This window comes from Mandrillus leucophaeus, unplaced genomic scaffold (genome assembly GCF_000951045.1).
Source record: "Mandrillus leucophaeus isolate KB7577 unplaced genomic scaffold, Mleu.le_1.0 Scaffold402, whole genome shotgun sequence".
In the NCBI taxonomy this organism is placed as follows: Eukaryota; Metazoa; Chordata; class Mammalia; order Primates; family Cercopithecidae; genus Mandrillus; species Mandrillus leucophaeus.
Genome location: NW_012104277.1, coordinates 595,764 through 612,722, shown reverse-complemented (window position 1 = coordinate 612,722; position 16,959 = coordinate 595,764). Strand labels below are relative to the sequence as shown.

The following is a 16,959-nucleotide window of genomic DNA, read 5'->3' as shown; positions in this document are numbered from 1 at the left end:
GGTTTCACCATGTTGGCCAGGCTGGTCTTGAACTCCTGACCTCAGGTGATCCACCTGCCTCGGCCTCCCAAAGTGCTGGGATTACAGGCATGAGCTACCACACCTGGCCATCATACTTTGAAAAAAAAAATACGTTTATTTTATTTTTGTTTATTAAAAATATGGAATGTGGCCGGGTGCAGTGGCTTACGCCTGTAATCCCAGCACTTTGGGAGATCTAGGCGGGAGGATCACCTGAGGTCAGGAGTTCGAGACCAGCCTGGCCAACATGGTGAAACCCCACCTCTATTAAAAATACAAAAATTAGCTGAGTGTAGTGGTTCAGACTTGTAATCCCAGCTACCTGGGACTCTCAGGCAGGAGGATCACTTGAACCCGGGAGGCAGAGATTGCAGTGAGCCAAGATCGAACCACTGCACGCCAGCCTGGGTGACAGAGCAAGACTCTGTCTCAAAAAAGACAACGGAGAATCTGGCTGGGCGCAGTGGCTCATGCCTGTAATCCCAGCAATTTTGGAGGCTGAGTTGAGTGGATCACTCTAGGCCAGGAGTTCGAGACTAGCCTAGCCAAACACAGTGAAACCTGTCTCTATTAAAAATACAACAACAACAACAGCAAATTAGCTGGGTGTGGTGGCGCATGCCTGTAATCCCAGCTACTCGGGAGGCTGAGGCACGAGAATCGCTGAAGCTGGGCAGGCAGAGGTTGTAGTAAGCTGAGATCATGCCACTGTACCTCAGCCTGGGTGACAAGAGTATGACTTTATATTGTACTGCCATAACATTTTAATTCAAATAGAATATAACTTAATTGTAAGAGTAATCCCTAATATTTAGTTTTGAATTGTTTTAAAATTATAAAATGGTAGAGCTGGAAAGGTTTTGTAGTCTAATAACCGCCTGTTTCTGTTGAAGCAGAAATTGGGCCAGGCGCAGTGGCTCATACCTGTAATCCCAGCACTTTGGGAGGCCAAGGCAGGTAGATCGTTGGAGGTCAGGAGTTCGAGACCAACCTGGCCAACATGAGGAAACCCTGACTCTACTAAAAATACAAAAACTAGCCGAGCATGGTGGCGGGCACCTGTAATCTGAACTGCTTGGGAGGCCGGGGCAGGAGAATCTCTTGAACCCAGGAGATAAAGGTTGCAGTGAGCCAAGATCATGCCATTGCACTCCAGCCTGGGCAACAAGAGCAAAACTCTGACTCAAAAAAAAAAAGAAAAGAAAAGGTTAGAGAGTCTTGCCCCAGATTGCATAATCAGTCATTGTCAAAATCCTCACTGGAGCCCAGGTACTCATGCAGTCTTTTGCCTCCTGTAGTCTCACCACATTAAATTCAAAATCTGAATCCTGATTTTTTTCGCTATTGTAATTTTTTTCTGATTTTTATTTTCCTCCTCATTTCAGGCCGGGATAGAAAATCGTCAGCTGGACACAGTAAATTTCTTTTTGAAGAGCAAAGAAAATCTTTTTAATCCATCCTCAAAATCTTCTGTATCTGATCAGTTTGATCACTTTTCATCCCATTTATATTTAAGAAGTAAGTGGAATAAAGATTTCTACATTCATATTTATCATTTGATCTTCTTAATAACTTTCAAATTATGATCTTGTGGTTTCTGATGACTTATTTACTTGCCAAAACTTAGTCATGGGATTTTATATACTTTTTGGAAACTTTCTTCTTCCTTTTTTTTTTTTTTTTTTTGCATCGCAGTCTCACTCTGTTGCCTAGGCTGGAGTGCAGTGGTATAATGACAGCTCACTGCAGCCTCACCTCCTGGGCTCAAGCAATCCTCCCACCTCGGCCTCCTGAGTAGCTGGGACTCTACAGGTGCATGCCACCACACTCAGCTATTTTTTGTAGAGAATGGGGTCTCACTGTGTTGCCCAGGCTGGTCTCAAACTCCTGGGCTCAAAACAATCCTCTGCCTCCCAAAGTGCTGGGATTACAGGTGCGAGCCACTATGCCTGGACAACTATGTGGAAATTTGGCAGTGTTATCTGATTCTATAAATGTCCTCATACTATATGGGCTATTTATTGCTCATATCTTGTACTATACTCTGTTTGTAGTATGCAAGGAAGAGACAATCTTTTAAATTCAAGACAGTTTCATACACGACAGAAAAACATTTATTTGGAAAATTGCCTGCCCTTGCAACCATCTGAGATGTGTATTGACAGTTGTGGATTAGGATATGTTGTAAGAATTTTTGGCAGGATGCAGTGGCTCGCCCTGTAATCCTAACACTTTGGGGGCAAGGTGGGAGGATCGCTTGAGTCTAGGAGTTTGAAACCAGTCTGGGAAACATACCAAGACCCCATTCTACAAAAAAAGTTTAAAAATTAGTTGGGCATGATGGCACATCCTGTAGTCCCAACCACTTGCAAGGCTGAGGCAGAGGATTGCTTGAGTCTCGGGAGAGGTCTAGGCTGCAGTGATCTGTGATTGTGCCACTGCGCTCCAGCCTGATTGCAAAGTAAGACTGTCTCAAAAAAAAAAAAAAAAAAAAAAAAATTCACCGGGACCTCTCTGCTTTTTTGCCACACTACCAACATGTATCAAGATTTTGCCTTTCATTTTTAACAAATAGGAAGCCTAACTTTTATTCTTGGACCAGGTAGCCATGCAAATTCTCTCCTTAGGACAACAGGATAATAAAGTATATTTTCCCCTTGTTAAACAAAAATTATGGAGACCATTGTTTTGTTGTCAGCTGTACTAGGCCCCATCAGACCAGAACAGAAATCAAAATGAAGTCAACTATGCTAAAGTTCCATAGCATCAAACTTAAAATAAGGTGGTCTTCTGACATTGGGAGAAATTAGGAGAGAGCCAATAATCCCAAACAGTCCAGTTTCAATCTTCAATCAGCGTGATAATGAAGTTCCCTCTGAAATAATCCTTATGTAAAAGAAGTAACGTAGGCCAGGTGCAGTGGCTCATACCTGTAATCCCAGCACTTTCAGAGGCTGAAGTGGGAGGATCTCTTGAGCCCAGGAGTTTGAGACTGGCATGGGTAATATAGTGAAACCTTACCTCTACAAAAAATTTAAAAATTAGCCAGGCGTGGTGGTGTGCATGTGTGGTCTCAGCTACTCAGGAAAGGGAGGTAGGAGGATTGCTTGAACCTGGGAGGTTGAGGATGCAGTGAGCCGTCATCATGCCATTGCACTCCCATCTGGACAACAGAGTGAGACTCTGTCTCAAAAAAAAAAAAAAAAGGCTGGGTGCAGTGGCTCATGCCTATAATCCCAACACTTCAGGAGGCCCAGGCGGGAGAATCACTTGAGACCAAGAGTTCACGACCAGCCTGAGCAACATAGTGAGACTCTGCCTCTATTTTTAATTGGAAAAAAAGCCTGAAGTAGCTTCATGTTAAATAATCAGTATTTTTTCTATTATTCTGTCTCTCTTTATCTTACAAAAAAAGTAGCTTTGAAACAACCAATATGCTTCTGCTCTCTTCAGCTCTTCTGTGTCCATAAAGCCAACCCCTCTGCTCAACTCACTAGAATACCTTTTCCATGTTATGAAATTAAGTGTTGCCACATTCTAGAATTGCAGTAAAACCAATTGAGATCTTTAATCTGAATTTATTGTAATTTTTGTTCTTTGGCACTCTGTAAATACGGTTTTATAGTCTGTTTTTTCCCACTTCATACTATAGACATCTTTCTTGTTAGTAATATATACTTACTAATTATGATGACACAGAATTTCATTGTATGGGCTGTACCATAATTTGCCAAGCCAAACTCCTGTTAGACATTTAGATTTATTCCAGTTCTTTGCTATTAGCAGTGTGTAAGAAATGCTGTATGTGTGTCATTTCACATATATAATCATTTACTTATATTACTAGAATTTATTATTAAATTCTAGACCTGGAATTTCCAGGTTTAAGAGTATGCACAATTTATATTTTTAAACACCTTGATAAATTGTCCTTCAAAAGTTTTACCAATTTGTAGTCTACTTACATGGAGAAAATGACAACCTGCTCTTTTTCCACTGATGTAGTATTACCTTTCACTGAGAAAATGAATTGGATGTTTTCTTTTTTTTCTCCCTAAATCTCATATATGGTGGAAAGATATTTTCTTTTAAAAACACATTCTCAGACTGGGTACAGTGGCTCACGCCTATGATCCCAGCACTTTGGGAGGCCGAGATGGGCGGATCACGAGGTCAGGAGTTCGAGACCAGCCTGATCAACATGGTGAAACCCCATCTCTACTAAAAATATAAGAATTAGCCGGGTGTAGTGGTGCATGCATGTAATCCCAGCTACTCAGGAGGCTGAGGCAGAATCACTTGAAGCGAGGAGGTGGAGGTTGCAGTGAGCCGAGATCACTCCATTGCACTCCAGCCTGGGGGACAAGAGTGAAACTCCATCTCAAAAAAACAAAAACACACATTCTATTTTGTTTTGAGTGCAGAGTTTGGTCTCCTCTTTCTTGGATTGCCAGCTTTTCTAATGCTCTAATGTTTTAAAAACTGCTTGAATTTATAGAAAAAGGCCTGATTTTGGTGTTGAGCAGAGCTCCATCAGCAGTTGTAGAGTCATTATTCACTTCTGTTCTTCGGTGGTTAGTGGTTTCTCCTCATTCCACTCTCACCTGCACTGCTCAGCTCTAAAGGGTGGAGATGGGTCCGGAACGAGAAGCACTGGGAATAGCCTTACCTGCTCTCCTAGGGGGAAAACCTGTTTCCCATAATTCTCGTACATCTCACAGATGTAATCCTAAAGTGGGGGGCAGTGCTGAGACAAACAGGAATCACTTAATTAGAGCCTTCAGCTGCAGATAAAACAACCAGGGGCCCACACTTCTTGCTTTCACTTGAATGTTTAGCACAGAATAGCTTTGCGATCAGACAGGCTTAAATTCACATTTTGGCCCTGCCACTTACTTTCTTTTTCTTTTTTCACGCTGTTGCCCAGGCTGCTTTAGTGCGGTTGTGCAATCTTCGCTCACTGCAACCTCCACCTCCCGGGTTCAAGCAATTCTCCTGCCTCAGCCTCCTGAGTAGCTGGGATTACAGGCGCCCACTAGCATGCCTGGCTAATTTTTGTATTTTTAGTAGAGGCGGGGTTTCACCATGTTAGCCAGGCTGGTCTCGAACTCCTGAGCTTAAGGGATCCGCTTGCCTTGGCCTGCCAAAGTGTTGGGATTACAGGCATGAGCCACCGCGCCTGGCCCTGCCACTTACTTTCTGAATTAGCTTGGGCAAGTCTCTGAACCTCAGTTTTTTAAATCTATGTAAAAAGAATATAACACACACCTACCTCTTAAGTTGTTGAAAGGAATAAATGAGATAGCATTTATAAAACAACAAGTACAGTACTTAAGATGTAGGTGGTCAGCAAAAGGGTAGTTAGCAGTGATACCAGTAAATGATAACTATTAATAATTAGAATCATTAAATTTTGCAGGTAATAAGCCTGCATAAAAGTTTTGTGAGCTTTTTGAAAATAAGACATTGGTCCTTGTTTTATGTTTAAAAATATTGTAACATGATTTTTTTTGATATGTTAATTTTATTGTGAGAATCCTGGTATTCTTCATGTTAATTTCTTTGGTTCTTTCTCAGATGTGGAAGAGCTGATGCCAGCATTGGATTTACTTTGCTCAGCAATTAGAGAAAGTTATTCTGAACCCCAAAGCAAACACTTTTCAGAACAATTGCTTAATCTTACACTGTCTTTCCTTAACAACCAAATAAAGGAGCTTTTTATTCACACTGAAGGTAAGAATAGCAGCTAGGAAGGGGGCAGTTCTGTTCCTGTGTCAGAACAGATACAAGTGCTGCCATTGGGTGACACAGCATAAACAGGTGACACGCCATTTGGGTAAGGGCAGTGTGTAATTGAGTAAGTGAAATGGGTTTTGATACTGAGAAAGTTGGTAGAAAGACCCAGGACTAATCATGAAGAACAAGAAAAGGAAAGGATTGTATTAAAATACAGAGCTACTTACTTGTAAACAGGAAAATCCTCAAACATGTTGTTTGAAATTTAAAAATAGCAAGTTTGAATTTGGACTTTCTTTAGAATTCTTTATAATAGCTCATGGTTTATATTTATACACCCACACATACAAATTGGCACATTGGTATTTTCCATAGAACTAGATGAACATCTGCAAAAAGGAGTGAACATTTTGACTAGCTACATTAATGAACTTCGAACCTTCATGATAAAGTTTCCTTGGAAGCTAACAGATGCTATAGATGAATATGATGTACATGAAAATGTCCCCAAAGTAAAGGAGAGCAATATATGGAAGAAACTCAGCTTTGAGGCAAGTATGAGTAAATATCACTTCTTTTATTTGCTAGATTCAGAAGATCTGAGAAAACAATAGAAAAAACAGAATTCAGACTCTATACACTTGTGATTCAGAATGTTTGGCAAAGGTTTTAGGTTTTATTGGTTTTGAGATTTCTGATTATGACTTCAAATTCATGTCTACAAGCTCTGTTTATTTAATTCCTTTATTTAATTCCATATTATTTAATAATATGGGTAGGCTCCCTCTTAATGCTAGATCTGCCCACTTGGGTTCGGTAACAAACACCCAACTCTAAACCCATGTGAAGTGGCACTTCCTTAGCAATACTCCCTCATTGACTCAAGCCTGGCACTTTGGACTCATGCATTCTGCCTGACCTCTGGATAAATTGAATTGCTGCTGCTGATTAGATCTTTGGAAATTTTTATTTTATGACATTATTACTTAGAGGTATACTTAATTTTAGTCCTATCTGAAATTCTGTTTAAGACATTTTGCCAGTTAAATTTGTTTCCGTTTGCCTTTTTTTCCTCCACAGTAAAAGTTACAATAATACAACTAAAATTTACTACCATCTATATGACTTAGGGACTGGAAGAATTCCTTCATCCACTGGAGGGTATTGGTATTTTAAAAACAAATGCTAAAACAGCTTAACACAGATGATCATAATCAATAGGGAATTAAAGTGATAAGATTGAGATGCTTCTAGGTTGTTAAGATTGCTGTTCTTGGGGTGGAGGGATTAAAGTACCTGGTGTGACTGCATTTTCTGTATCTCTTATTCATTCTGTAACCTTAAAAAGGAAGAAATGATCCGGGCACAGTGGCTCATGCCTATAATCCCAGCACTTCAGGAGGCCGAGGCCGGCAGATCGCAAGGTCAGGAGTTCGAGACAAGCCTGACCAAATGGTGAAACACTGTCTCTACTAAAAATATAAAAAAATTAGCCAGGTGTGGTGGCGGGCACCTGTAGTCCCAGCTACTCGGGAGGCTGAAGCAGGAGAATTGCTTGAACCTGGGAGGTGGAGGTTGCGGTGAGCCAGAGATCGCACCACTGCACTTCAGCCCAGGCGACAGTGTGAGACTCTGTTTCAAAAAAAAAAAAAACAAGAAATTACTGGCCAGGCGCGGTGGCTCATGCCTGTAATCCCAGCACTTTGGGAGGCCGAGCGAGGTGGATCACGAGGTCAAGAGATCGAGACCATTCTGGCTAACGCAGTGAAACCCCTTCTCTACTAAAAATACAAAAAATTAGCCAGGTGTAGTGGCGGGCGCCTGTAGTCCCAGCTGCTCCAGAGGCTGAGGCAAGAGAATGGTGTGAACTTGGGAGGCAGAGCTTGCAGTGAGCTGAGATCGCGCCACTGCACTCCAGCCTGGGCGACAGAGCAAGACTCTGTCTCAAAAAAAAAAAAAAGAAAAAAAAGAAATTACTTACTTTTCCTTCTACTTTTTTGTCTCCTTTTTTCCTGTCTCCTTCACAGATTTCTCTTCCTGTTTCCCTCAATGTTCTGCAAGGCTCTGTCTGTGGTCTACTCAGAATCACTGATTTTCAACTTTTGCCGGGGGAAGGGGTTATAGTTTACTTTGATAAAAGTTGTAGACCCTGTCTTCAAAAACAGGCATGTGAATGTGTACACATAAATTTTGTACATGGCATAATGGGGTTTACCGATCTCTTTAAAGCCCTAGGTTAAGAAGGCCTCCTTTCTATTCTCTCTAGGGTTTAGATCTTCAGTTTAAGTATTTCTTTTCATGTGGATTATTGGTAGTAGCCTTCTAATGCCTTAATATCTCGAGCTTGAATCACTTTCAGTCCACTCTCTATATTGCTGCCTGGATATTTTTCTGTAAATATGTATCTGATTACATCACATCTTGCTTTTACAGTCTTTCAGTGGCTCCACGTAGTTTCAGGATAAAATCTAACTCAAATGCAAGGCTCTTCATGATGGATCCTCTGCTTTGCTTTTAAGTCTCATCTGCTGCTCTCTCCAGTTATATTGAGTAATTTGTAGTTCCCTGAAGGCTTGATGCAGTTTCTTTTCTTTGTCTCTCTGCATATGATACTCCCTCTTTTTGGAACACCTGTCCTCTTATCTCAATATATCTGTGGAACACTTACTGGTCTTTAAATTTTTTGTCTTATCAGTTACTAGTTACTTCTACTATCAAGCCTGTGCGGGAGGGCTACGGGGGCGGGTGGTCATCACTTTTATTTAGATGTTCCTCTTCTGGACCTTCCTCTCTAACACCCTGGGATACTTTTGTTACAGCACTTATCATACAGTACTATAATCAGTATGTCTTCCACTAGCTCCTGGAGTTGTAAGGTCTTAGTTTTACTCAATTTTATATCCCTTGAACCTAACTCCAAATCTAGTAATCGATTTTAAATAAAAGTTCCTTTGTTAGATGTTCAGTAAATGTATAAATCCCATGTTGATAATCATAATAAGGAAATGAAAAGGAACTTAAAAGGCAAACGTTTTTCTTTTCCTAGGAAGTTATTGCCAATGCCATTTTAAACAACAGAATACCAGAGGCACAGACTTTCTTCAGGATTGATGGTCATTCTGCTCAGAAACTTGAGGAGCTGATTGGCATAGGCCTAAATTTGGTCTTTGACAATTTAAAAAAGAACAATATAAAGGAAGCCTCTGAACTTTTGAAGAATATGGTGAGTGGTGTAATCCATAAAGTCTTAAAATGTATTTAATATAATTTCTAGTTACTATAAAGTTGGTTTGTATTCATAATTATTTCATAAACTAAGAAATTTATGTAGTGGATAATGACACTAAAAAATAATGACATTAATAACACTGAGAACAGCTGGGTGTGGTGGCTCATGTCTATAATCCCAGCACTTTGGGAGGTTGAGGCAGGAAGATCACTTGAGGCCAGGAATTCAAGACTGGCATAGGCAGCATAGCAAGACCCTGTCTCTACAAAAAATAAAAAAATAAAAAGGACATGGTGGCTTGCACCTTGTCTTAGTCTGTCCTCATATTGCTATAAAGAACTACCTAAGCCGGGCATGGTGGCTCATGCCTGTAATCTCGGCACTTTGGGAGGATGAGGTAGGTGGATCACCTGAGGTCAGGAGTTTGAGACCAGCATGACCAACATGGCACAACCCATGTAATTTTAAAACTACAAAAATTAGCCAGGTGTGGTGGCAGGAGCCTGTAATCCCAGCTACTAGGGAGGCTGAGGCAGGGAAAATTGCTTGAACCCAGCAGGCGGAGGTTGCAGGGAGCCAAGATGGTGCCACTGCATTCCAACCTGGGCAACAGAGCAAGACTCTATCTCAAAAACTAAATAAATAATAATGAACTACCTGAGACTGGGTAATTTAGAAAGAAAAGAGGTTTAATTGGCCCACAGTTCCACAGGCTATACAGGAAGAATGGCTGGGGAGGCCTCAGGAAACTTGTAGTCATGGTGGAAGATGAAGGGGAAGCAGGCATGTCTTACATGGCAGGAGAAAGAAGAAGAGAGCAGTGGGGAGGTGCTACACACTTTTAAACAACTAGATATCATGAGAACTCACTCACTGTCACAAAAACAGCAAGGGGGAAGCCCACCCCCATGATCCAGTCACCTCCCACCAGGTCCCTTCTCCAACATTGGGGGTTACATTTCAACATGAGATTTGGGCACAGGCACAGATCCAAACCATATCACACCTGTAGTCCTAGCTACTCAGAAGGCTGAGGCAGAAGGATCTCCAGGAGTTCTAGGCTGTGGGGAACTATGATTGCACCTATAAATAGCTGGTAACAGAGCAAGACCGTGTCTCTAAATCTAAAAGAGAAATAACACTGAGAAATGTTTTGGTACTGAGAACTTTCTTTTTTTTTTTTTTTTGTTTTTGTTTTTGAGACGGAGTTTCGCTCTTGTTGCCCAGGCTACAGTTCTATGGTGCGATCTCAGCCCACATAACCTCCACCTCCCAGGTTCAAATGATTCCCCTACCTCAGCCTCCCAAGTAGCTGGGATTACAGACATGTGCCACCATGCCCAGCTAATTTTGTGTATTTTTAGTAGAGACAGGGTTTCTCCATGTTGGTTAGTCTGTGAGCCACCCACCCTGACCTCCCAAAATGCTGGGATTACAGGCGTGAGCCACCGTGCCTGGCCTGAGAACTTTTTTGAAGATATTTTTCCTCTAATTTTATTTAGGTATGAGTGACAGAAATTACATATGTTTAAGGTATACAGTATGATGTTTTGATATGTATGTACATTGTGAAAAGATTACCACAAGTAAGCTAATTAATATATCACCTCACATAGTTATGTGTATATATATGGTGAGAACACTTGAGATCTGCTCTCAACAAATTTCGAGTATATAATGTATTATTATTAACTTTAGTTACTGTGCTATACATAGGTCCCCAGAACTCACTTATCTTGTATCTCAAAGTTTGTACCTTTTGACCAATATCTACTCCTTTCCCCTACCCCACAGTCCCTGGTAATATCATTCTACTCTCTATTACTGTGAGTTCAGCTTTTTCTTAGATTCCATATATAAGTAAGAGCATGAAGAATTTGTCTTTCTGTGTCTGGCTTATTTCATTTAGCACAATGTCCTCCAGGTTCAGCCATGTTGTTTACAATTGCAGGTTTTCCTCTTTCTCTCTCTCTTTTTTTTTTTTTTTTTTTTTTTGTAGAGACAGAGTCTCACTATGTTGTCCAGGCTGGTCTCGAACTTTTGGGCTCAAGCAATCCTCCTGCCTTGGTCTCCCAAAGTGCAGAGATTATAGGCGTAAGCCAGCACAATTGGTCTTTCCTTCTTTTTTTTTTTTTTAAGGCCAAATAATATTCCTTTGTATATATACACCACATTTTCTTTATCCATTCATCTGTTGATAGACACTTAGGTTATTTCCATATCTCTTGAAGAGATTTTTAAATGGCATTTAAAAGTACTCTCTGAGCTGGGTGCAGTGGCTCACACCCATAATCCCAGCACTTTTGGAGGCTGAGACAGGCAGATCACTTGAAGCAGGAGTTTGAGACCAGCCTGGCCAATGTGGTAAATGCTGTCTCTACTAAAAAAAACAAAAATTAGCCAGGTGGGTAATGCATGCCTGTAATCCCAGCTATTTGGGAGGCTGAGGCACGAAAATCGTTTGAACCCATGAGGCAGAGATTGCAGTGAGCTGAGATCACGCCACTGCATTCCATCCAGCCTGGGTGACGGAGCAAGACCCTGTCTCAAAAAAAAAAAAGAAAAGAAAAGAAAAGAAAAATACTCTGTTAGACCTGGCACTTTGATTAGGAGGAGATAGTGTTTCTCATAGAAGACTTCACACATGTTGAAGCATGCATAAGAGCTCATTATTTGTTGGAGGACATTCTGTATTGTTCATGTGACCCCTTACATCTCCACTTGAACTTTCTAGTAAATTATGCCTTTGCTGGACTTTTTGCTCTATGGTTTTACTTCACATGAGAAGGGGAAGTCCTAGAAGTAAGGCTTTTAGGCTAAGCTGAGATCTACCCCTAATCTGCATGGTTGGGGTCTTGCCCATGGTAACTTTCAGGAGGTGCAGAGGAGTGAAACTATGTAAGAGGGATGTTGTTTGCATTGATCATTGTTTCCACTTGAATCAACATACCAGATTGCTGTCATTTTGGTCCTGTCGTAACCTAGCATTGCCTTAAATTGTTCTGTGTGCTGCCTTTGCTCTGACAAAATGCTTAAGGACTTTAGGGATAGGCAGTAAATACATATAATAAATGTAGGAGGGCCAGGCAGGGTGGCTCACGCCTGTTATCCTAGCACCTTGGGATGCTGAGGCAGGAGAATCACTTGAGCCCAGGAGTTCAAGACCAGTCTGGGCAACATGAAGAAATCCCATCTCTACAAAAAATACAAAAATTAGCCAGGCATGGTGGCGCACACCTGTAGCCCCAGCTACTTGGGAGGCTGAGTTGGTAGGATCACTTTGAGCCTGGGGGTCGAGGCTGCAGTGATCTGTGATCACACCACTGTACTCCAGCCTGGGCAGCACAGTGAGACTGTCTCAAAAAGAAAAAAAAATTAGGAAAATGAATGTTTGAAAGAGCAGAAAGGTCTTTGGAAAGCTATGGAATTCTAACAAGATAGATGTTTATAATAGGGTGTTTCTGTATCTAACACATTTTTTTATGTTCAAAATAGTTCCATTACAAAATGTAACTTTTTTTGGTTTTCTGTGTTTATTTTAGGGGTTTGATGTAAAAGGCCAATTGCTCAAGATATGCTTCTACACAACTGATAAAAATATACGTGACTTTTTGGTAGGTAAAGGTGAGACTATGTAGTATACATTTTCTAGAAAGCCTGGGTGAAAACCTTGGAAGAAAACCTTGGAAGAAAAACTTTAAGTAATTTTAATGTTCAACTAATATCTAATAAGTAAAAGTGTGACAACCCCTTCATCTTTTTTTTCCCCTTCATCTTTCTTAAGTGACTATTTTACATTTGTGGCAAAAGAAAATTTGTGTTTAATATACATTGACTCAAATGTTCAAAATATAATTCTTGAATGGCGTATTATCTCATTACTTTTTTTCTAATCTTTAATTCTCAGCACTATCTTCTTTGATAATCTCATGACATTTTTTGCAAATGTGCTTGATTTTTGTAAAGTCACTGCTTTTTATTCAAGGTTGAAATTTTAAAAGAAAAAAATTATTTTTCTGAAAAAGAGAAAAGAACTATAGACTTCGTGCATCAAGTTGAGAAGCTTTATTTGGGACATTTCCAAGAAAATATGCAAATCCAGTCATTTCCCAGGTAGTCTCATTAGTCTCCTTTTGATAATATTAGAATACTGTAGGTAGTATTTAGTTTATAATTGTTAGTGAGCACAAGATTCTTATGTGGAACTGAGCCTGCATTCTCCATGGAGATAAAACTTGTATCAGACAGAAGGGTCTCAAGAGTTTTCTGTCATTTTAATATTTGCATAATCAGAATTATGTGTTCTCCAAAAGAGTAGATGTTCTTGAGCAGATAAAAAAGGAATGATGTCTTTTTCTCCAAAATTAAAAAACAATTTATATCACTGTTTTTAGGTATTGGATAGAGGAACAAGATTTTTTCAAGCACAAATCCGTTTTGGACTCATTCCTGAAATATGATTGTAAAGATGAATTTAACAAACAGAACCATAGAATTGTGTTAAATTGGGCTCTGTGGTGGGATCAACTAACACAGGAATCCATCATTCTCCCCAGGATAAGTCCAGAAGGCAAGTGTGAGAGAGTCTGAAATATGAACATACTGAATGAGGATTAAATTGGGTATTGGTATTTGAATATTTTGATGTGTCTCAATTTTAGAATTCCTTTTGGTAAATAATATTCAGGTTTTTTAAAATGCAAATCATTGCATTAAGACCTCTTTCTTATCCCAGAGTTTCTGGGAGGGATTTATAATGTGCTAATAAAAGAAAAAAAAAATAGTTAATTGAGATTTCAAGGTTGAGTTTTCATTCCAGCTTCAAAGTGACAATCTTTGTTTTTGCAAATAGTCTGAGTTTCTTGTGTAAACTGGGAATCTGTGCCATGATATAGGGGATCTGGGGCATAACTGTGGTAAACAGTAGCAATTCAGAGAGTAAAATTCTGGCTTACTATTATAGCTGAAGTTTTTGTTTATTATTTTTTTTCTTTTCATCCTTACCCTTCTGAAATAAAATTTTTATATATATTAAGGGAAAGAGAAGGGAAAAAGAGGGTTGAACAGGTAAGTGAAATGTACAGCTAATACGTAAGTTTCATTTTAACCACCATAGTAATTAGAAGCTACATCTAGCTCTTTGGCTGTAATACTGATTTTAAAATGAACAGCGCGGCCAGGCACGATGGCTCACACCTGTAATCCCAGCACTTTGGGAAGCCGAGATGAGAAGATTACTTGAGGCCAGGAGTTCAAGACCAGCCTAGCAACATAGTGAGACCCCCATCTCTACAGAATATATATTTTTTAAATTACCTGGGCAGCCAGGCATGGTGGCTGACGCCTATAATGCCAGCACTTTGGGAGGCTGAGGCAGGCGAATCACCTAAGGTCAGGAGTTCAAGACCAGCTTGGCCAACATTGTGAAACCCTGCTTCTACTAAAAATACAACAATTAGCTGGGTGTGGTGGTGCACGCCTGTAATCCCAGCTACTTGGGAGGCTGAGGCAGGAGAATCACTTGAACCTGAGAGGCGGAGGTTGCAGTGAACCGAGATCTCATCACTGCACCCCAGCCTGGGCAACAGAGCGAGACTCTGTCTCGGAAAAAAAAAAAGAAAAAATTACCTAGTCATGATGGCACATTCCTGCAGTCCCTGCTACTTGGGCAGCTGAAGTAGAAGTACCGCTTGAGCCCAGGAGGTCGAGGCTGCCATGAGTGCACCACTGCACTCCAGCCTGGGCAACACAGCGAGACCCTGTCTCAAAAAAAAAAAAGAAAATAGTAAAAGAAACAGAGGATTTTATATAAAATAATAAAAGAAACTGAATAATTAACATATTGTATAAATAGCTATGTCCAGATTGTTACATTTGCTCAGTAATTTAGTGTTGAGTTACATGTCAATAAACATAATTATGTTTTAAAATGTGTTTTGTTCTTCATGTAGAATACAAATCATATTCCCCTGAAGCCCTCTGGAGATACCTCACAGCTCGCCATGATTGGTTAAACATTATCTTATGGATTGGAGAATTTCAAACCCAGCATGGTTATACTTCATTTCAGCAGAACAAATGGCCCCTTCTGACTATTGATGTTATTAACCAGAATACTTCCTGTAACAACTACATGAGGAATGAAATTTTAGATAAGCTGGCCAGGTATTGTAACTGTTGAACTAATCCCCAGTGGGAAGAGTACAAGGGAAGAGCAAGAAAAAATAATGGTGTAGCTTTTCCTTTGAAAATGCCAAAAATCCAATGCAGTGCTGTTTCATATTACTATAAAATTTAAAGGGCATCATCTTAACAGTGAAGTTTTAAAATCGTATTCATTTGGCCAGGCGCGATGGCTCATGCCTGTAATCCCAGCAATTTGGGAGACCAAGGCGGGCAGATCACCTGAGGTTAGGAGTTCAAGAGAAGTCTGGCCAAAACCCTGTCTCTACAAAAATACAAAAATTAGCCAGGCATAATGCCAGGTAATCTCAACTACTTGGGAGGCTGAGGTTGCAGTGAGCCGAGATCGCGCCATTGCACTCCAGCCTGGGCGACAGAGTGAGACTCCATCTCAAAAAAAAAAAAAAGAACACAGGCATTTTACGTCATGTGGGTAGTAAATAAGCTCTTAAGTTCTAGATGCAGGTTCCTCCCAAAACATTTTATGCACTTTGGTATAGAAATGTTCAGTTTTCAGTAGGGCTATAAGGAACAAGTGACAAGAGCTGAGAAGGGGATATCTTAGTATCCTGTCTCCTGTGCTTCGTATTGCTACGTGTGTGCTGTGCATGTTCTTGAAGTAAGAGAACTGCTGAATTAAGAAATAGTGAGGGGAAGTAGCTCTTGAAGTGATACGAAGATTTTAAACTTCAATTCATTTAGAAAAACCTGTTGAATTGAACCATATGAACTTGCCATTTCTGTGGGTCAAAAATGGCTGAATATCAACAATTTCATATGGCTCCATTTAATCTATCTTTCTAACCTGTTGAAGTATGAAGAAAGCTAATAACATGTATGTTAAGTTTCTTAAACATTTTTATGTATTATTTTCTATTTATACTTACTGTGGTATACTTACAGCTGTATTTTCCTCCCCAACTTAAAGATGTGGAGAGTCAGATCCAGGGACGTTAAGTGCTTTGCACAAGCCAGTTAGTTACAGATTTAAATCCCTTAGCCCCTGATTTTCTTTCCTTTTTTTTTTTTTAGTAGAGACAAGGTTTCACCATGTTAGCCAGGATGGTCTCCATCTCCTGACCTCGTGATCCGCCCACCTCCGCCTCCCAAAGTGCTGGGATTACAGGCGTGAGCCACTGTGCCCAGCCAGTCCCTGATTTTCTATTCATTCTTCTCTCCATTGCACTAAATGCTCTTATTTACTACTAGTAAATATTATAGAACTTGTCAGCTTACCTAATATTTTGCTTGGCATTTGGTTTTTAAATTAATGTATATATGGTTTTAGAATTATGAAATTAGTAAATTAATGAACTCTATGCCACCAGATTAAAGAAGAAAAATCATACCACCCTATTAGATACAGAAAAGCATTTGATAAAAATTCAGCCTATTTACCATCAAAACTATTGGCAAACTAAGCATAGATACGAACTCCCTTAACTTAATTGGTTGTTTTTTTTTTTTTTTGAGATGGAGTCTTGCTGTGTCGCCCAAACTGGAGTGCAGTGGCATGATCCTGGCTCACTGCAAGCTCTGCCTCCCGGGTTCATGCCATTGTCATGCCTTAGCCTCCTGAGTAGCTGGGACTACAGACGCCCACCACCACGCCTGGCTAATTTCTTTTTATATTTTTAGTAGAGACAGGGTTTCACCGTGTTAGCCAGGATGGTCTCAATTTCCTGACCTTGTGGTTCGCCCGCCTTGGCCTCCCAAAGTGCTAGGATTACAGGCGTGAGCCACCGCGCCCAGCGTTTTTTGTTTTTTTGGGTTTTTTTTTAATTTTTTTT

General features: G+C 40.2%; 1 protein-coding gene across 1 annotated transcript in view; it reads left to right on the top strand.

The window, feature by feature from the left end:
• Window positions 1–16,959, top strand: part of SPG11 (spastic paraplegia 11 (autosomal recessive)) — a 121,616-nt gene that overhangs the window by 35,089 nt on the left and 69,568 nt on the right. Inside the window, exons 8-15 of the mRNA XM_011992084.1 lie at window positions 1,407–1,539; window positions 5,599–5,754; window positions 6,133–6,308; window positions 8,804–8,980; window positions 12,529–12,600; window positions 12,972–13,099; window positions 13,381–13,556; window positions 14,938–15,151. Of these exons, the coding sequence (XP_011847474.1) occupies window positions 1,407–1,539; window positions 5,599–5,754; window positions 6,133–6,308; window positions 8,804–8,980; window positions 12,529–12,600; window positions 12,972–13,099; window positions 13,381–13,556; window positions 14,938–15,151 (1,232 nt within the window). The remainder of the gene's footprint in view (window positions 1–1,406; window positions 1,540–5,598; window positions 5,755–6,132; window positions 6,309–8,803; window positions 8,981–12,528; window positions 12,601–12,971; window positions 13,100–13,380; window positions 13,557–14,937; window positions 15,152–16,959) is intronic.